Source organism: Lissotriton helveticus, chromosome 5_1 (genome assembly GCF_964261635.1).
Source record: "Lissotriton helveticus chromosome 5_1, aLisHel1.1, whole genome shotgun sequence".
In the NCBI taxonomy this organism is placed as follows: domain Eukaryota; kingdom Metazoa; phylum Chordata; class Amphibia; order Caudata; family Salamandridae; genus Lissotriton; species Lissotriton helveticus.
The window spans coordinates 2093626862-2093648420 of NC_136065.1; the positions used below are offsets into that span (position 1 = coordinate 2093626862).

The window sequence follows — 21559 nt, forward strand, 5'->3', positions numbered from 1 at the left end:
AGGAAGGTGGTAAAAAAAAAAGTTATGTCTGGCCCACAAGTACTTTGACTTTACATTTGGTATTTTATGAGTAAATGTATTTGGTATTTTTTTTATTTGTCTCAAATTGTTACATTTTGCAAACGTGTATACTGGAACCACTGTCATTAGTGCAGGCTGAACTCACAGTTCTTTGCAGTTCTTTAGAGCGCATCCCCTGACAGTAAACCCTTTGCATTAATGAACCATATATACAAATGTGGACACTTATACAGATGGATACAATGTCGCTGTGGCAGACAATCCTCTTTCCCGGGTCCATACTGTGGTACTATCAGCTGGCAGGCAGTTGGCCCCGCCTACTTTACCTGTGGATAAACATGAAAACTCGTCCGTGACCCCAAATATGTCCTGGGTATTGGACGATAGAAGTTCCACACTTCTGTAAATGGGCCTCCAGATGTTTTTTTAATGACTTTTTAACACGTTGGATTTCTGTACTATTTTTAGTCATATTTTTTGATGGTGGATTTATTTTTATGTATATATATATATATATATATAATTACATTTTTCTAGAATGTTTTGAATAAGACCAGTGGTTGGAAGTGGGAGGTGCGGCCTCATACCGTGGTGGGATCGGTGCAATGCAAGGTAGAAGTTGTACTCCTATGTGTACTGACATTTGTATGGAGCGGGTTCACTATAGAGGCCGACTGACCAGTGTCCTGGATTTACCCTGGTCGGCACCGACACTAGCACATACTCTGAGACTTAGGCACCCCCGGTTTTTCAGCAGTGATAAGAGAATTCTAGATAAAGATCCTTGAGTCCCAAAATATATTTTGACATGTGAATTGCCCAAACTATAGTCACAAAGTAAACATGGATGTTCCTAACGTGTGCTGTGCACATGCAGGTCTACAGACCGATTTCTTGACGTTAGCTTATGTACGTGACTGGCCAATGGGCATGAGCAGTGCCTCTTCATCATCAGACACTTCCTGACAAAGGATTGTGTTTGCTGATATGTGTGGTTCTACCCTTGTGCCTTCTATGCGGGGTTACCTCATGCAAACCAGGCACTTGGGGAATGGGCAAGGGAGACCAGAGTCACACCTCTTCTTCTGGTAGACACACATCATTCTGTTGCAGACTACTCCTCCAGCTAGTAGGTGGTTGTGTCTGCAGGGCTAAAATAGACATAGGTTTTGTAGCCCGCTTTATGCTCAAAGTCAAACAATAGGTTAGGTGTGGCCTTGGTCTTGGCATTGGCATAAGGTACTTCTGTGGTTGTGCATTGAATTTGTTGACGTAAAGGCAACAATAGCACATTCCGGTGACTACCTACTTGAAAGTGATCAGGATCTAATGAAGCTCAATTTGTTGGTGAACCCATACCATCTTCTAAAGGAGGAGTGTCTTTCTGTTCACCAAGACTACTAAATTCATTCCATTCCTCAAGACAATCTGAAGACTTAAGCCAAGAAGAACGGCCTTAAGACAGTTTTTATCCCTCACTACGAAGTGACCATTATCGGATGTGATTATCAAGTCCGGTAAAAAACGACATCGAGATGTTTATCGGGTGCTATAACCATCACCTATTACTAATTTTTTGGCATTAACATGTAGATTTGAGTGCTTTCAGAGTCAAAATCCGCATGTTTCTGTTAAATACTGGGCATTTCCTTCTGATAAATATTGTCCGGATTGATCAGCTGATATTGATCACAAAACTCATAATTCCAAAAATATGTAATAACATGAGTTACCACCCAAATCGGAATAGATCAGCGCACTGTAATGAGGGACACTCTTCCTCGATCAAGACCGCTTTAGTACTGTTGTGGACCAGGAAAGGACTTTCGTAAATGAGTTCTGGTACTTACAACTTATTTGAACCTTGGGAAAACCTTGTTCGGAATCTTGGTAGGAATTGCATGTGGTCTGCGATGAAGTTGTGATGTTGGTGTGTGTCCTTGAAGGGGAGTGACATCAGCCTCTGGTGTTTTGCATAAGCTGCTACTCGTATTTTGTAGCAAGTATGACTCGTGTGTTAAGGAGAAGACTCTGAATACATGGACCCCCTTCGATGAGGGCCCTCGTGTAATAATTTACACTCTCTCTAGTCCTCCAGTAGAAGAGAGGTCAACCATAGCTTTCTTTGTACAATAGGACTCTTTGATGGAAAGCCCCAGGTAGACTTGAGTCCATTTCTGGGTATGCTTACGTATGCAAAGCTCTCACTCACTCACTCCCTTTTTAAGTTTCACTAAAAATTCCCAAGCATTCTGGATGTTCCTTCAAGAGAGATTCTGGTCTTGACCCAGCTTTGCCTGTTGGGTCTATGGACATTGGTGATGGATAGTCACCAGAGCAAGAGTGTGTATGCATTTGATATGAAAGTGTCATTGGAGAGCACTTACTGAAAGGAATGAAGGTAGGGCGAGCATTTACTGAAAGGAATGGAGTTAGGGCGAGCACTTACTGAAATGAATGGAGGTAGGGCAAGCACTTACTGAAATGAATGGAGGTAGGGCGAGCCCTTACTGAAAGGAATGGAGGTAGGGCGAGCACTTACTGAAAGGAATGGAGGTAGCGCGAGCACGTACTGAAAGGAACGGAGGTAGGGCGACACGTACTGAAAGGAATGGAGGTAGGGTGAGCACTTACTGAAATGAATGGAGGTAGGGCGAGCCCTTACTGAAAGGAATGGAGGTAGGGCGAGCATTTACTGAAAGGAATGGAGTTAGGGCGAGCACTTACTGAAATGAATGGAGGTAGGGCAAGCACTTACTGAAATGAATGGAGGTAGGGCGAGCCCTTACTGAAAGGAATGGAGGTAGGGTGAGCACTTAATGAAAGGAATGGAGTAGGGCGAGCACTTACTGAAAGGAATGGAGTTAGGGCGAGCACTTACTGAAATGAATGGAGGTAGGGCAAGCACTTACTGAAATGAATGGAGGTAGGGCGAGCCCTTACTGAAAGGAATGGAGGTAGGGCGAGCATTTACTGAAAGGAATGGAGTTAGGGCGAGCACTTACTGAAATGAATGGAGGTAGGGCAAGCACTTACTGAAATGAATGGAGGTAGGGCGAGCCCTTACTGAAAGGAATGGAGGTAGGGCGAGCACTTACTGAAAGGAATGGAGGTAGCGCGAGCACGTACTGAAAGGAACGGAGGTAGGGCGAGCACGTACTGAAAGGAATGGAGGTAGGGTGAGCACTTAATGAAAGGAATGGAGTAGGGCGAGCACTTACTGAAAGGAATGGAGGTAGGGCGAGCACTTACTGAAAGGAATGGAGGTAGGGCGAGCACTTACTGAAAGGAAAGGAGGTAGGGCGAGCACGTACTGAAAGGAATGGAGGTAGAGTGAGCACTTAATGAAAGGAATGGAGGTAGGGCGAGCACTTACTGAAAGGAATGGAGGTAGGGCGAGCACCTACTGAAAGGAATGGAGGTAGGGTGAGCACTTTGCTAATCATCTCTTGTCTTTCCTTTTCAGCAATGGATGGCGTGCCTTTCATGGTTTCAGAGAAGTTTGCGTGTGCGTCGGAAGCTGTAAGTGCATAGGGATTATTTTACATTACTTGCATTCTTTAGATTTGTATTTTCCAAGGATCTGTTCTAGAATTAACAAACTGTTCAATGATTCAGTGTGTTCAAATAACTGTACTTTATTGCGGAACTATTTCTTGCATTCTGGTGTTTGCAGGGTCTAATCACAGATCCACCCAAGCTATTCTCATATTAAACCCCTCTCTATTAGTAAAATGGCCTCTGCTGTCGGCCGGCCATCTGAGTGCATTAATACATTTATAACTTTGGTTGATTTTTTCAGTTTCAGGCAATTTCGTTTTTAAAAACATACACAGTGAAGTACAGCAGCATTATCTTATAAAATACTTAAACAGGTTGACACATTTTCCTATCACTGTCCCCCAGTGAAATATACTAGGATTGGAGTAGTTAAGGAAGGGGGTGAAGGGAACAAATATCACAAAGAACATAATGAAGGATATACTAGGTAGATACAAAGCTGGACAGTCATACCTAGTTTGGTGAAATCAAATAATCTAATTCCTTTGAAGTTAAGTGATGAATGAATTCACCATACTTGGTCTCTGCCAGCAGACGTGTTCAGGTGCGTGGCATTGCCCACTATAAGGCATGCATTAGATCACATCCACTACATCACAAGGTAAGTGTATGCAACTCTAATATAAGTGATAAAGTACCCCCTGCATTACCTTATCAAGGGCATTGCAGAGCACAGAGGAGTTCCATAACCTTATAGAGGAACGAGGCCAAAGCCCAAGTTCCTTTATAAGGTTATGGAACTCAGAGGTGACTTGCAAAATCCTTATTATGTTCACCAGGGTGTATTTTATCCCATATAATACATTGTCACACCATCACCTTTCCCACAAGCCTCTTAGAATCTTGGTACGTAGCTCTTTCAAATGAAAGAGCGAGCATGTTTGCTCACATTAACAATACAAATAAAACCTCTAGTCCAAAATTAAACACATAAAGAACCTGTTAGGTATTTGTTGTAAACATATATTAGAAACAGTTCAACGCAAGTAGGTTAAAAAATACTGCAGGATTTTGGAACATGTAGAAACATGCAGAAAGATTCAACCTTTTCTCTGTGTAAGGAGTGCAAACAATAAACATATCCTCTCTGCTTGTCATTATAGAGCAGAAGAAAGAAAAGCAACATTGACCCGACTTGCCTTTCACCTCACCAGCAGTCAACGTGACGTCAGAACTTGACTGTAATAAATTATAGTAGTTGATTAATAGTTGAGTTCTGATGTGCATCACAAGTCGCCGATTAAATTTTTTTGAGAAAAGCGAATATGCAGGGATTACAGAATCCTATGTATTATAAGTGGATATAATAGTTAATAAGATGAGTTTTGGTGATGGGAGAGAAAACCATTGCTTCCCGCGGTGTTGTGGTGGTTGTCGATGTACTGGGTGTGAGATTGTTGTAGGCCAATAAGATATTATTAACCTCGAATTAATCTCCTACAACCTGAGCGTTCTAGGCTGGGACCAACCGGCCAAACCTCAAATTGAAATGCGAATAAACTCAAAATGTTCAATATTGTTTAAAATCCACAGACTGCCACACAATCCAATCTGTTGGTGCACTAAGATTCAAGACAATGAACAGAAAACAAAATACGATATATTCTTTTTTTTTTGTTGACGTGTTTGAGTCTACTAGCTGAGCAAAACACAGAGACAAGGTTTCCAAAAAAGGTGAACAGACAAGGTTGCAATGAGAGTAATTCTACTGTATGTGTTATGCGGAGGGAACAATGGTAATTACACATACAAACTGAACAGCAAGCTACTAACATGACACAGAAGGAAAGGCATGTCACCAAAGTAAACAAAAGAAGCATAGCTCTACATAACCTACTGAACTTCACAGTAGAGTGATGTAAAATAATCATGCACACCTGGACGTGTATTCCAGATGTTAGAAAACAGCTCTCCCTTCTTGGAAGCCATATCCACAGCACCTACCAACAGCCAATCTCTTCTCACCTATCTTTCCATCCCACCAACCTTATGCAGGAACTCACATTGATTCATATTAATATCATTCCCAGCAAAGAAACTGGATCAAATGCATGGCCCGAGTTCATTTACATCCATGTACAGCGCATTATAAAACTATTCGTACATTTGAGCTCGAATTGAGCCTCAGTCAGCGTGCGCTTCCTAAATCCCATGTCGATACTCCACATATAGAGGCCAGTTGTATACTGGCCCCTGTGGCCTGTACAGGGATACAAAATATTTCCCTTCCATTACCACAACTCCCAAAAGACACCGCGTAGACTCATAAGAAGCAGCCAATCAGAGGGCACGCCACAATGTGTTAAAAGAGGGACTATATATATATATATATATATATATATATATTATATATTATATATATGTAAATGTAAATGTGGGATACTTGTAAAGCGCACTGTTACTCTACCCGAGTGTCCTGGCGCTGTAGACCTCTGGGGAACCCGTCCTGGTTTTCCCTGTGAGATGGTCCCTTTCTGGGTATCTCCAGGGTGAAACCAGGCATCCCCGGCGTCTGGGGGCCGTTGTAGAGATGAGGCAAGCTTAATGCCCAGAGTTATATATATATTAACTTTTTCCCCTCCGCTGGAAAGGAATTTTGAGCCCCACACAGAGCTTTCAATTTGCCGATTTATTAAGGAGTTCAAACAGCATGTGGCAATGTCCTGACGCGTTTCGTTCGCCGTGGAACTTTTTCGAAGGTTTGCCATTCACCTGGTCATGCCGTCTCCACTTGCAAGTTCGATGTTATTCAAATCCATTTCCTCTAATGGTCTTTTATTAGGGAATGACTTCCTTTGATGACAAAGTGTCTTGTGGGACTTGTAGTGCAGATGGCAATCAAACTTACTTCCCTCCAGTGGGTGGTGTAACTTACATGCTTTTGGGAGTTGGTAATATTCTCTGGCAGAAAGGTCTCCCGTGTTAGTCCGCTTTTAGAACTGACACAGGTCCAGTACCGAGGCCAGTCCTCGGCGGCACCGCATTCTCCTTAGTCGTTTTGCCGATTCCAACAGTTAGGTTCAAGTCGGAGAATGATGGCGCTCTTATGGTGGCGCTAGGCTCTTCGGCAGAACCAAGCCGATACTTATAATAACTTTTTCCCCTCCGCTGGAAAGGAATTTTGAGCCGCACACAGAGCTTTCAATTTGCCGATTTATTAAGGAGTTCAAACAGCATGTGGCAATGTCCTGACGCGTTTCGTTCGCCGTGGAACTTTTTCGAAGGTTTGCCATTCACCTGGTCATGCCGTCTCCACTTGCAAGTTCGATGTTATTCAAATCCATTTCCTCTAATGGTCTTTTATTAGGGAATCACTTCCTTTGATGACAAAGTGTCTTGTGGGACTTGTAGTGCAGATGGCAATCAAACTTACTTCCCTCCAGTGGGTGGTGTAACTTACATGCTTTTGGGAGTTGGTAATATTCTCTGGCAGAAAGGTCTTCCGTGTTAGTCCGCTTTTAGAACTGACACAGGTCCAGTACCGAGGCCAGGGTGAAACCAGGCATCCCCGGCGTCTGGGGGCCGTTGTAGAGATGAGGCAAGCTTAATGCCCAGAGTTATATATTGATATGTATATGTATATTTATATATATCTATATATATTGATATATAGATATATATCTTTATATATGTATATATATATTTAGATATGTATATATATATATATATATACATATTTATATATATATATATATATATATATATATATATATATATATATATATATATTTATATATATATATATATATATTTATATATTTATATATCCAAACCAAACGCTCCTGCTGGCAACCCCTCGACTTTAGCTGGGGTGGCTCGAACCGGCGGAGCAGCCGGAATCAATATCCCTAAAAAAACGGCGTTCCTCACGAGCACTCAGGCACCAGACGGACAGACCACAGTCCACTTAACACCTTGAACGCTATGGGGATTTTTCCCCTGTGCTGGAAATCCATCAACATCATTATTCATGACGAGCTGGGCTCGTCATCAGCGTAGCAGGAGGCTACTGCATGACGAGCCCAGCTCGTCATGAGCGTGGAAGGGGTTAAAAGTCCAGAAAAGTTGATTTATTTAATTCATAAATCACCGTGCGAAACGCGTCACGGTGATTTATGAATTAAATAAATCAACTTTTCTGGACTTTTAAGTGGACTGTGGTCTGTCCATCTGGTGCCTGAGTGCTCGTGAGGAACGCCGTTTTTTTAGGGATATATTTATATATATATATATATATATATTATATAAAAGGTGAAACATGTTCACATTGCAGGGTTTTTCTGTGTTTTTAGGACTCTCAAAAATTCCCAGACATGGTAAAACCTTTGTAAGCTGCAGTTGCGATAAACAATGAACCCCTCCCTCTAGCGCCTTGAGACCCTCTGGGTGAGTAGTGCGCTTTATAAATGCCTGAACTTGAACTTGTTACCCCGGCATAATTCTCTCCTCTGCACTTCCTCCTGTGCGGCACCCACACTGTGGACAAAGCACAGGAGTACATTTTTGTTGAAAGGTGCATTCGAACATGTACCACTTTTCTTATTTTCCCACCTGGAAAACCATTGCGGGTGGATAAACTCCGCCCACTACACCCCATGAAAAAGGTGTATTTCATAACACCTTGGGAGGTCCACAATACCACAAGGTTCCAGGATTGTGGGGGTTCTGCAGAATGTTAGGGAACGTACACCAGGTTTGTGGGTGTTATGACAATTCTTGCATTGCCTCCAGGCTGCCCCTCCTCTTCGAGCCCTCTTGGTCTCACGAATGCCCTAAACATATCCCCTCCGAACGGCATTCACATTTGTAGACGTTTTCCTAGTCTTAAGTGTTAACTGTCATCAGAAGTTGCTACAGATTTGGAATATGATTTCGAGGATTTCAAATTCCTACTGCAAATTTGGGGTTTTGAGCACCTAATGTTTAAAATATTCTAGATCTCATTTTCACCCTAGACGGTCTTTTGGCGCTGCGCGTACGGTAGGTAGCGCAGCACCAAAGAGTTACCTTTATAATTGCAGCAAGTAAAGGATGCACTTTATTTATGAAGGAGTTTTTTAAAGTGCTGCATGTCTCCTTGTGTTCCGTAAGCAGAAGCCAATCATAGGGCATTGACACATTTTGGGCCCACTTCCTTCCTTCCACTAGGCCCCATCCCAGCTTAGGGGAAAGTGAAAATGAGTACCAACAAACAGGGTAATAAAAAGGTATCAATATTCTCATCATGGTGCAAGTACTCTTTCAGAGGTCCATTTTTGTATTGTATTGTATTGTAGTTGAATTTGTAGGGCGCGCAGCTACCCACAGGGGGTCTCCCGGCGCCAAAGAAATAGTGATTACACATCGCAGTTGTTATTGAGAAAAGAGCCAGGTTTTAAGGTCTCTGCGGAATTTCAACAAAGATAGTTTGAGTTTCAATGTAGCCGGAAGAGAGTTCCATAGCCTGGGGGCAGCACAGGAGAAAGAGCGTACGCCCGTTCTCATCAATTTAAAGCGTGGAATCAGAAAATTGCCATGAGCTGATGATCTAAGATGACGGGGTGGAGAATATTGTTGGACAAGAGCCTGGAGGTAGACTGGAGCTGACCCATGCTTGATTTTATGCATAAAGCAGAGGGCCTTGAATTTGACATGGTTGGCGATGCGGAGCCAGTGAAGGTCTCTAAGAAAAGGGGAGATTGAGGATCTCCATGGGACCTTACAGAGGAGGCGAGCAGCTGAATTCTGAACGAGCTGAAGTCTCCTCTGAAGCTCCAAGGTGGCCCCGAGTTAGAGTACATTGCCGTAGTCCAGGCGAGAGGTGATTAAAGCCTGGACCACCGAGCGTCTGGTCCCTACTGGGAGCATCCATAATATTTTTCGAAGCCAACCCCAGATGGAAAAACACGTGGCTGCCACCTTCACCACTTGCTGTCGCATGGAGAGAGAGTCATCCAGGACAAAGCCAAGGTTGCGAACCTGGGTCACTGGAAGGGGTGGTAGGCCCATTTCTGGAGGCCAGTGCGCGGGGCTCCAGAGGTGCTTCTGCTTGCCCAGAATGAGAACCTCCATCTTATCTCCATTCAGCTTCAGGAGATTCGCCTGCATCCGCTCTGCCACTCGGCTAAGTCCAAGCTTAAGAGCTGATGGGGCATTCGCTGCGGCTGAGGAGAGGGAAAAAAGAATCTGGGTGTCATCTGCGTATGAGTAGAGGGATAGACCAGCGTCTTCCACGATGGTGGCCAAGGGTCTCACGTAGATATTGAAGAGCATAGGGCTGAGTGAGGATCCCTGCGGGACACCATACGCAGATGAACGGACGGAGGAGGAAGAACTAGAAGATACCACCTGAAAAGTGCGGTTATTCAAAAACGAGGCCAGCCAGGCAAGGGCAGGGCCGGTCACTCCAGCCATTCTCTGAGCTTGCAGGAGAATGAGGTGTGAGACTGTGTAGAATGCGGCGCTTAAGTCTAAAAGAATAAGCGCCGCGGTCTCACCATGGTCGAGGCGAGTGCGTAGGTTCTCAGTAACCCCGAAGAGGGTAGTTTCAGTGGAGTGGTAGGAGCGGAATCCCGACTGGGATGGATGTAGAAAACCTGTAGTCTCCACATGAGAGGAAAGATGGATGTTAACATGCCTCTCCAGGATTTTTGAGAACATGGGCAACAAAGAGATGGGCCGAAAGTTGGCAAGCATCTTGGGGTCAGCACCGTTTTTTTTAAGAGTGGTACTACCAAGGCTCTTTTCCATTCCTCAGGGACTATAGATTCCCGCAATGATTTTTAGAAGGTTTAAAGTGCTGCCTCGCTCCTCCTTAAGCAAAGTGTCTGGTCCAGAACAGGAAAAACCCTCTTGTTGAATGTACACAATTTTCATCCATTCCTGTTAAAATGTTTTTGGCAACTGTTGCAACACTGGATAATGGCGTCCCCTCTCGCCGTACCCGAGACATCACTACAGACGGGGTGAGCGCCTAGAGGTCTGAAGTGGGTGACTGAATTTAATAAGCTGCGAAACAAGCAAAATCCGCGCGTTTTCAAAATTTTTTTTTTAATTTATTTATTTTTTTTGCGATTTCTAAAGCGCCTGGTGACCCGTAGGCATCCCCGCGCTATAAATCTATGTGGACCAGGAGAGGGGGAGGAGGGAAATGGACTATTTAGGAAACAGGAAGGTTTTAAGTTTTTTTCGGAATAGAGCGTGACAGGATTCCAGGCGTAGACTGCGTGGAAGAGAATTCCATCCTGTAGAAGCTTTGACCGCGAAGCGGCGACCACCGGTACGAGCCTTCTTGAATTTTGGTACAGTGGCCAGATGTTCGGCGTCAGAGCGAAGGAGTCTGGGGCTTTGTAGGGGATAACCATGTCTTTCAGAGCGGCCGGACCAACCCCATTGATGAGCTTATGGGTGGTGCACAAGGCTTTAAACTCTACTCTCTGGCGGACAGGGAGCCAATGTAGGGCCTTAAGAGCCGGCTTGGCTGAGGCTCTGGGTGGGAGGTTCATAATGAGCCTAGCCGCCGCATTTTGGGTGCGTTGGAGTTTTGCCAGGGTGAATTCCGGTGCCCCAAGATAGATGGCGTTACTGTAGTCAAGCCTGGCTAAGATGAGCCCCTGGACCAGTAGTTTCCTGGATGGGAGAGGGAGAAGAGGGAGGATCTTGCGAACAGATCGCAAGAGACCGAAACAGGTGCCAGCTGTTTTGACAGCCTGAGTCCTCATGGTGAGGTCAGGTTCCAACCATACTCCTAGTGTTTTGATCTCTTTTTTTGGTGTGGGAACTTCACCGAAGGCGTCCGGCCAAACTGATGGAGGGATGGACGTCCATTTATTGCCCAGGAGCATGATTTCGGTTTTTGCACCATTCAGCCTCAGGGAGGATTCACACATCCAGGTGTGGATGTCCTGGAGACAGTTCAGCAGGCTGTCTGGGTGGTTATCCAGGTGGGACAAGGAAACGACGAGTTGAGTGTCGTCAGCATAATTTATTATTTTTATCCCATATGGGGTCACTACATCTTCTAGCGGGGCCATGTATACATTAAACAGGGTGGGACTAAGCGATGATCCCTGGGGAACTCCGTTCTTGAGTGATAGTGAATCTGAACGTGAGTTACCGTCCCACACCTGAAAAGAGCGGCCGGAAAGGAAGGATTCAATCCATGCTAGTGCAGTTCCCACAATTCCTGCCCTGGCCAGGCGATGTAGAAGGACACGGTGGTCCACCGTATCAAAGGCGGCACTGAGATCCAGGAGGATCACTGCCACTGATCCTCCTGAATCCAGGATACACCTTGCCTCCTCGATGACGGAGAGGAGGGCAGTGTCCGTGCCATGGCCGGGCCGGAATCCTGTTTGGGATTGACGCAGAAGATTATTTGTCTCAAGAAATTGGGACAATTGCGCATTCACTAGTTTCTCCGCAATTTTGCTGATACATGGGAGCAGCGAAATAGGTCTGTAATTGGCCATGTCGTCCAGGTCAATCCGCCCGCATTTCATCTTGCCTTACCAGGGATCACATTTGGCAGAAACTTGTAAAGTGACGTTGAGTGAAGTCGAGCCTGTCTGCTTGTAGTGGCCCTTTGGTTCCCAAGTGGGCACGTGAATTGCGTTCACCTTTTCTGCTCCCACCTCGGCGCGCCCTGCATCCCAGGGAGGCTGGTCTGGCCTCGCAGTACCGTGTGGCAACGACAGGGGGTGCTCACTTACTGTTGGTACAACAGGGTTCCAGGCGAGGAAGAGTGCCCCCGAACCAAGGGCTTGTGACATTGCACATTTTTGTGTTTTGTTTTTTCAAACTGCAGAAATCTTTGGAAAACATTGCAGATTCCTGAATGTTGCCAACAATTCACAACTTGCCAAGAATTCTCATTTTGCCACTCGTTCACCCAAAAACTCTAAACTTGCAAAGAAAAACAATATAAATATTTGCTCTTCTGCTTTGAAAAGCTGTGCAAAAGGTAAACTTGCATGAAATATTCAGCATACATTTTCATACTGGCAGGGTTCGAGTCGAGTGAAAATGACCTCTTTTTGAGTGGAAAGGAATATTGCAAAGGTAAAGTGTGAATTTTAGTACAACTTTCCTGGCAAAAAACTCAATAACTGTTCTTAATAGATTTAGCTACTACTGATTTAAATATCAGCTATATGTGTGCATTGCACTAAGAATTACTTTTGTGTCTCTTTAAACTACTGCTCCGTAGTTGGCCGGTACCGATTTACTACAACTAAACAAAATTTGCTCTAGAAATCCAGTTTCAAGGTCCATCATCAAATAACACATCAACACATGGACAATACTCACATAGCTTGAGAAAGTCTTTTCAAGCGAAACATGTGCCTGCAGTATTCGATGCAATGGTTTATTGGAAATTTCTGCAAATAAATTCGGCACATCAGTCTTATAAGTGATTATGTGCATTGATTACAGACCTGTATTTCCACGTTTCTCACTTGTGTGCACCCATCTTTTGATGTGTTTAGCAGAGTGTTCTTTGCAGGTGCTCATGCCCCACTGTCGGGTATTTGATGGTGATCAACACAGCTACCTAAAGACAGCCGCTTCCTTCTACCTTGGTTTGTTCTTCGCTGAAGCCAGACTATCTTTGGATGTACATCTCCTTTTTGTTGTTGTTGAAGTTTTTATATAGCGCAAACTCGACCCAAAGGTATTGGAGCGCTTTACGTGAGCACGAGTCACATTGCGCAAGGGTATGTTAATTTTTGTAGGCACCGGAAGATTAAGGGCCTGATTTCGATCTTGGTGGTATTACCGCCGTGGCGGCGGTGGCAAATACTCTGTCGAGCTGAAGGTGGTCCGTCTGCCATATTTGGATGTTATGGCAATAGACAGGGTCCCGCCACCGCCGCAGTCTTTTCTGCTGGCTAGCAGTACTCCATCTCCACAATGATTGCGCTGAGCCCCCTTAGATGTTCCCGTTCTGATCGCAGTTTCCTGGCGGTGGAGTCCTGGTGGAGTGACACGACTGTGAAGTGGAGCCAGGTAAGTACTGCTTAGTTTCATCTCACTTCACCTATACATTGTGTGAATGTCAATATGTATATTTGGGTAATGTGTACTGGCCATTTTTTTTTTTTTTTACATATAGCTTTGCACACCAACAACATGCACACACTATTGAATGTACACGCACACCCACCAAAAAAGCCTACCTTAGTTTTATGCGACACCAGGGTGGCCGAGTATCGTGCTGAAGTAGCAGCAACATAGCGCAGACCTGAACAATGGCTTTGAAGACGGAACCAGAGGTGCGACACCGAAAAAACTGAGTTTCCACCTCTTTTTCTTTGTTTCCTCCAACCCGAGCTTGGTGGTTTCACCGTCACAGTTGCCTCGGCGGAAAGGCTCATCGTAATCTGGACAGCAGGACTCCCTTCGACAGCAGCTTCAGCCTATGACTCCTTCGACGCAAGAGACCGATCCTGGCGGAGTCGGCGGTCTTCCCTCCAGTGCCCAGCCAACATCTAAATCGAGCAGGCGGGGACCACCAAGGCAGCAGGCAGGAAGACCGCCAATAAGTGCCCTCATCACTTATTTGCGGTCTTCCTGCCCACTGCCTTGGCCAGTGCTTAATTTGAGCCGGGGCTTTAGCACCGGCACTAATTAGTTTCCGGTGCTTGGCACTGGTAACTAATTGTCAACACCATATATAGAACAGTGCACCACATGGCGGCGCTGCTCATCTAATTTAGAGATGAGCAGAACAGCGGTTGCTTAGGAATACAATATACATTAAAGTTGCTAATACCTGCCTCCCCAGCCATTCCTTTAGCTTTGGGGACCTGGAATAATCTGAACTGTCGCATTGGCATGCGAGAGAGATGGTTAGTAGTTGTTTTGGCAGCGATGACAAGGGCGATGGGTGGTGCATGCTGCAGTAGCCTCTGAAAGGGCGAGATTTTGATCGATACCTTATCTCTATTGATCCAAACCTCGATCTGGTCGACTGAACCTTTATTGCCTGTCTTAGAAGGAAACAGTACACCTATCTGCAAATTAGTTCACCCAAGAAAGGACTCTACTCTCAAAGATCACGGACAACTTCTAGGTTTCAAAAGTTTATTGTAAAGATATAATGAGCTGCAAATACAAGCATCTCAGAATGAGATTCACGAGATACACAGGTCCAATTACATACATGTGCTCTCGAAAAGCCCTCAGACGAGCAACAGAAATCACTAACACAAGTTCTAAAAATAGCAAAGCTATCAGCATAGACGCATATCGCTCCTTCATTTAGGTTGGAGGAAAACAAACACAGGTTAGGCGTCCCTACCCTGTTCTAGATGGTATCCCTACTTAACCAAATCCCAACCTAACAAAGGTGTCAGCAATGAATGACCCCCAAGGGAAGTCACCCACTCTAAGTCTCTTGGTGAAAACCTAAAATTCTCCAGTCATGACCCCTCTCTGCCTACCCATCCGCTCTCTAAAGGGTCCTCAGGTCTCTGCTCTAACTCCACCCAGGGGTGCTGTCCCTAATACAAAACAGTCAACAACATTTGAGACGCCCCTTGCGAAACGCCTCTCACGTGGTGCAACTTCAGGCTTTTTCCATGATGCTTTGTATTGGGCCTCAGACGTTAGAGTTGACCTTGCTTCTCAGTCTCTTCTCCGGCCCGCTGATACCCCTTAAACATTCCAGAACCCTCCTCCATGTCTGGGCCGTCTACTGAACAGGCCTCTATTCATTCACTTATAATTGGATCCCCCCTTTCCTGTTGCAGACAGATATCTGCCGCCAAGAACCCAACTCTCATAGACTTCTAAAAAGGCTTGCAACATTTCTCAGCCCAGACATGTACGTGTAAATCAATGCTAAAACATTTCAGGCCTACAATATTTCACATTATGATTATAGCATTCAATTTCTTCATTTAATTAAAGCATGTTAAACTCTTATTCTATTATTTAGAAAACATTACTCTAAATCATGGCCCATTAATGCAATGACCAAAAACGTTAAACAATCTGTGTCGTGAAAAGAAACACCTTCCCTTTTAGCTCCAGCTCTGGCCCTGAGGCCTACCACGTTCTGCGTTTTACCACAGACCATCTTATATGTTAACAGCTACACGACATAGATTCAAAATAATCACGTCTAATAAAATCATATAATGTCACACATTTCTGTATTAGTTCCACTTCTACTTAAATCTCTATATTAGCTATACATTTAGAATATAATTTCAGATACTATTAGCACTCATGGCATTTCTCATCATGACTTATGCTCTCTATAGGTAAGTGTGATGTACTCATATATTTATATCAGTTTGCGCTCTCTCAGTTCCCCCCTTTGATGACCTCTCGGGGTCATCACTAACATTTAAACTGCAGTTATTGCTGGCATTCTCTGCGCTTCCAGAGCTCTCAGGCTCCTGTACTGATTATCTTGTATGGCAGCCAATCTCTGCAACTGTTCTCTTTGGGCCCTTTCTGACCTTCTTGCTCTGTACCATTTGAATACCCTCACCAATCCCCACAATATTATCCCACAGATCAATATTATGATGATAGGCTTTAGGATATACCAAATAAAGCTTTTGCCTAAGGTGGAAAACCACCCTCCAACTGTACTCATTCCATGGCCCACCTTTTCCCAGACATTTTCTCTACTCAAGTCTTCGATCTCTTTGTGTATATTAGTTATGTTCTTAATAACTTTCTCAAGGGGTTTTGAAAGGTCTGGAATGTAAGTGCAACATTCCTGAACCTTCAAAGCCTTACAGACTCCGCCCTCTTTTGCTAATAAGACATCTAATGCAAGCCGATTTTGAAGAACCATAGCCCTTATCGATTGCATCTCTCCTTCTACCAGCATTAAGGACTGAGCAGTGCTGGCAGACAACCTGTCGACAACTGTTGCCAGTCGTCTAATTTTAACATCATTAAGGATTATTCCCAAAAGAGGGAACATAGCTCCAAAGACATCTCCAACCATTTCGGCATCACCTACATCTCTCCTTCCCCTCGATGATGTCTGGCCCTCAATGATCAATAAGTCTTGTGCATGATATATTTTGGGGAAGACAATTGCCAAGTAACATGATCCATACCAGTTGTCAGGTAGTCTCACGTAAGCATTTCTTCCACATACAAAATACACATTTGGAATTACTTGCATTCCCTTCAGGAAATCCTTAGTGTAGTACTCTAAATTAAAAGCATGTTCACAGTCAACTTCACCCACGTATACATTTTCATAATACGTTTTGGCTCGGTGAAGACATAACTTTCCTTTCTGCGCTTTATCTAAAGCTATTGGACCACTACTACCCTTTCTCTTGTGTGACTTCTCTTCCTCGGTCCAATCTAATTTCCCTTGTCCTGATTTTTTCAAAATCTTTTGTCTCCTGTAACGATCATCCACCTGCCCTATGAACTTTTTCTCGACTTCTGACACCTTGCATGTCAGATTATTTCTACGGGCATGTGAAGTATCTAAGGTAATCCAAGGAATGAAGAACTTGGCCAATCTGTCTTCACTCTTCCAGTAATCCCATTTATTCATCTGCTTATAATTCGGGACTTCTGGCAACACAGAATCATAATTGGAGAAATAGTATTCAAAACTATCTCTCTCATAAAATATACTAAGCAATAAGCTACATGTAATGCCATATGTCAGAGGGAGGTGATGATATCGAATTCCCTCATCTACAGACGCAGGCAACTGCATGCAGACGTAGCAATCCTTAACCTCCATGGCATCCACGTATTCATACAAAAGTTTAGCATAAGCATTTGACCTAAAGTCTCCTTGGGACTCGTCTACATGTAACCTGCGGGCTTCTGCAGCCAATAACGCTTTCTCTTGAGTGTTTTCCCTTTTCTCACCTGCAACAGTGGGTGTAAGTGTTACTACAGAATTCGCATCAGTTACCTTTACCTCTTCCTCATGTCCCTTTACATAAGAAATTGTTACCACTAAAGCTATTAATATTATCACTCCTACTATTAGTGTACCTATTATACATTTAGCTCTGCGGTTCGGGGTGCCGGCCTCCATTTCGTCAGACAATCTAGCTTTCCCTTTCTCTTTGCAAAAAAAGTTCTTTTCCTCTCGTTCCTTTACAGTCTCTTTCAATCCTTTTTTTGTCTTTAGAATCCACACAGCTGGAGGCTGACAGCCTTTTTCGCAAAAAAAGTCCTTTCACAGTTCAAAAAGACAACCCTAGCCCTTCTCCATCCACTCAAGGGGTTCCCTAAAATTCTCTGCTTCCTGGGCGCTAGGTAATCTTCTTTTCTTCTGCTTGCTTTATTTACAAAGTCCTTTAACAATCGACTATTAGATTTGTGGTTGCAGCTTCAATAGCATAGTTCAATATTTCCATGCGAAGAGTATGCTCTTCATGTGCTGTTATCGTGGTACCAAAGTCGGGGAATTTCAATTCTGTAAGAAACATGTGTTTTAACTTGCTGAGGCGGGGAGGTCTGGGGAGCACGAATGTTAGTGACCCTTCTTGTTCGACACCGGGTACCAACAGTTGTATTTCCACGGTGATAATGGGCTCAGAACTGGACACCACCACCGCTCGGATCCTCCCTGTCTCCGGTTTCACAGACATTTGTCGCCAGATATGTCCACTCAGGTGTGGAGTATCTTCTGTTAGGCACACGCACTCTTCTTGACCTTCTTCGGTCGGGTGCTTCAGCGCCCTGAGCACCTTCTTCTGGGTCTGAGTCTTCTGAGATCGGAGGAAGGGTTGCTTCTGGAGTTGACCTTAGGCTAGAACTTCGTCTTTGCGGCCAATTTGCTTCTCCACGTGCCCTTCTACTCCTTCTCCTTCTGGTCTGTTCTCGCTCTCTTTCAGACCTGTCAGGGTCAGACTCGTACTCCCAGCTGTCTTCTCCTTCTGTAGCGTCTTCTGTTTCGCTGTTGTACTGACCGTCCTCAGCTTGGTCAGACTCGTTCCCTGCTTCCACTGGCACCTCTACAGCTTGGCTAGCCCCCTCTATGGCTTCTTGGTCCTCAGCTGGACGTCCATCCGAGAGAGGAGCTGTTTCCAGAGGTGCTGGAACCCTTTTCGTATGCGACGCGTGTATCCAGTTGGGCAGGCCTCCCACCTTTACAGCTGTACTTGTGATCAGGATGACCTGGTAGGGCCCACGCCAACGAATATCCAAGCAGCTTCTTCTCACATGTTTCTTCACCAGGACCCAGTCCCCAGGATACAGGTCATGGCAAGGGCCCTGGCACGCTGGAACCTCTGCAGCCTGCACCTGAAGGGACACAGAACGCATGGCGTCAGACAGTCCCTTACAATAGTCCAGGATCATATCATCTGTGATATTTAACAGTGCAGTAGCTGGAATAGATGGCAGTCTCATTGCTCTCCCCATTAACACCTCATGTGGTGACAACCCTGTTCTTCTGTCTGGGGTACTACGAAGGCTCATGAGTACCAATGGCAGGGCGTCAGGCCAACTCAGGGTCGTTGAGGAGCAAACTTTCGCTATTCTGGACTTGATCGTGCCATTAATTTGTTCCACAATTCCTGAGGCTTCTGGTCGGTAACTGCAATGGAGTTTTTGGTCTATATTCAGTGCAACACAAATCATCTTCACAAGCTCGCTGTTAAAATGTGTTCCCCTATCTGATTCCAAAAAGGCCGGCACCCCGAACCGAGGGATAAGTTCTCTAAGCAGTAACTTAGCCACTGTGAGGGTGTCGCACCTACGTGTAGGGTATGCCTCAACCCATCTGGAGAACACACAAACAACCACCAGGACATAGCGGAGGCGGTTGCATCTTGGCATTTCAATGAAATCTATCTGCATTCTGTTGAATGGACCTCCAGACCTTCCTATGTGACTTAGCGCAACTGGTGTTCTTTTCCCTACATTCAGCTGCTGGCAGGTCACACAACGCTGGCACACTGCTTCTGCTGCTATTCTAAACTTAGGATTGTACCAAGTCTGTCTAAACACTCTCAGCATAGCATCTCTCCCTAAGTGTACTGGACCATGTATGAGTCTAGCCATTGGACTCACCATCTCATTGGGCAACACTGCTCTACCATCTGCTGAGACCCAAAAATGAGTCTCACCCATTACACATCCTGCCTTTTCCCATGTTTCCTTTTCTGAATCAGGAGCATTTTCTTGCATGGTTGACAATTCATCCCAAGTATCAACAGTTTCCAGTATCATGGCTAATTCAGTTCTCACATTTATTCCACCCACATCCACCTCTGTGAAAGAGTAACCTTGTTCTGCGCAATACCGCGCAACTTCATCAGCATATCTATTGCCTTTCGAAACAAAGTCCTCATTTTTGGTATGTGCGATGCACTTTACAACTGCGATACTTGCTGGACATTGCAATGCTTCTAACAACAAGCGCACAAACTCTCCATTGCGAATGGGAGAGCCTGAAGAAGTCATGAACCCTCTTTGAGACCATAACTGCCCGTAATCATGAACTACCCCAAACCCGTATTGGCTGTCGGTGTAGATGGTGACTCGAATTTGATTGCCTGCTAAGCAAGCACGTGTTAGGGCAATAATCTCGGCTACCTGAGCGGAGTGTACTCCTTCCAGGCACCCAGCTTCCACAACTCCTTCAATTGTACAAACAGCATAAGCTGCTCTCAACTGCCCAACTTCGTCTCTTACACATGAGCCATCGACAAAGAAAACTTCATCTGGGTCCGTCAGTGGCTCATCCACAATGTCGGGTCTGGGTTTGGTGCATAGTTCAGTCACATCGAGACAGTCATGGTCTGTATATTCATCATCATCATCAATATCATTTGGAAGTGGCATTAAGGTAGCAGGGTTCAAAACAGAGCATCTCTTGAGGGTCACGTTCTCTGCAGCAAGAATAACTTGCTCATAGCGCGTGAGCCTGCTATTGGTCAGATGCTGTGTTTTGGTCCTGGTCATCAACAGTTCAACAGAATGTGGCACGCACACCTCTAACGGGTGCCCCATAACGATATTTTCACATCTCTCAATGCTGACACCCGTTGCAGCAACGGATTTGAGACATCCGGGCAACGCTGCGGCTACTGGGTCTAAAGTAGCTGAAAAATAAGCAACTGGTCTACGGGCATTCCCATGGATTTGGACCAACACAGACAACGCACAACCTTCTCTCTCACAACAGTAAAGAAAGAATTGTTTATTGTAATCAGGCATTCCCAATGCCGGAGCACGACACAGGTCCTCTCGCAACTGTAGGAACGCCATCAAACAGTCTTTGTCCCATGGTACCGGATCACTCACCTCTTTGTGCGTCAGTTTTTGCAAGGGCTTTGCTTTCAGTGAAAAGTTCACGATCCACTGTCGGCAATAACCCACCATCCCTAGGAACATCCTGACCTCTCTCTGTGTCTGAGGCGCGTTCATTTTCATGATCGCCTCTATCCTGTCTGGTGACACCTTTCGTTTGCCTTTCTCAATTCTGTGTCCCAAGTACTGCACTTCTGTCAGGCAGTACTGCAATTTTCCCGGGGACACCTTGTGCCCATTGGCAGCTAGGTGATTTAACAAAGCAATGGAATCTTCCCTGCAAGCTTCTTCTGTTTCTGACGCCACAAGGAGGTCGTCTATGTACTGGACCAGAACTGACTTCTGGGGCAGCACTAGACTTTCAAGATTTTTCTTCAGAAGCTGGTTAAAGATCGATGGACTCTCTGTATACCCCTGAGGGATACGACACCATGTTAGGACGCGATTTTCCAGCTTAAATGCGAAAAGAAAATGGCTATCTTCGTCCAAAGGGATCGAAAAGAAAGCCTGACAAAGATCTATCACAGTGAACCACTCAGCTTGGAATGGAATCTGAAACAGTATCACTGATGGATTCGGTACCACTGGACAACATGAAACGACTATGTTATTAATCTTTCGAAGGTCCTGCACTATCCGAAATTTCCCATTTGGTTTCTGCAGACCCATAATCGGGGAGTTACATGGACTACCCACGATTTCTTTCAGTATTCCCTGTTTAATCATGGACTCG

At 44.8% G+C, this 21559-nt stretch overlaps 1 protein-coding gene across 3 annotated transcripts in view; it reads left to right on the plus strand.

The window, feature by feature from the left end:
* The window catches only part of MVB12B (multivesicular body subunit 12B), a 465376-nt gene that overhangs the window by 353945 nt on the left and 89872 nt on the right, over positions 1-21559 (plus strand). For all 3 annotated transcript variants that reach the window (XM_078646102.1, XM_078646101.1, XM_078646103.1), the window contains one exon: positions 3488-3543. In XM_078646102.1, coding sequence (XP_078502228.1) covers positions 3488-3543 — 56 coding nt within the window. The remainder of the gene's footprint in view (positions 1-3487; positions 3544-21559) is intronic.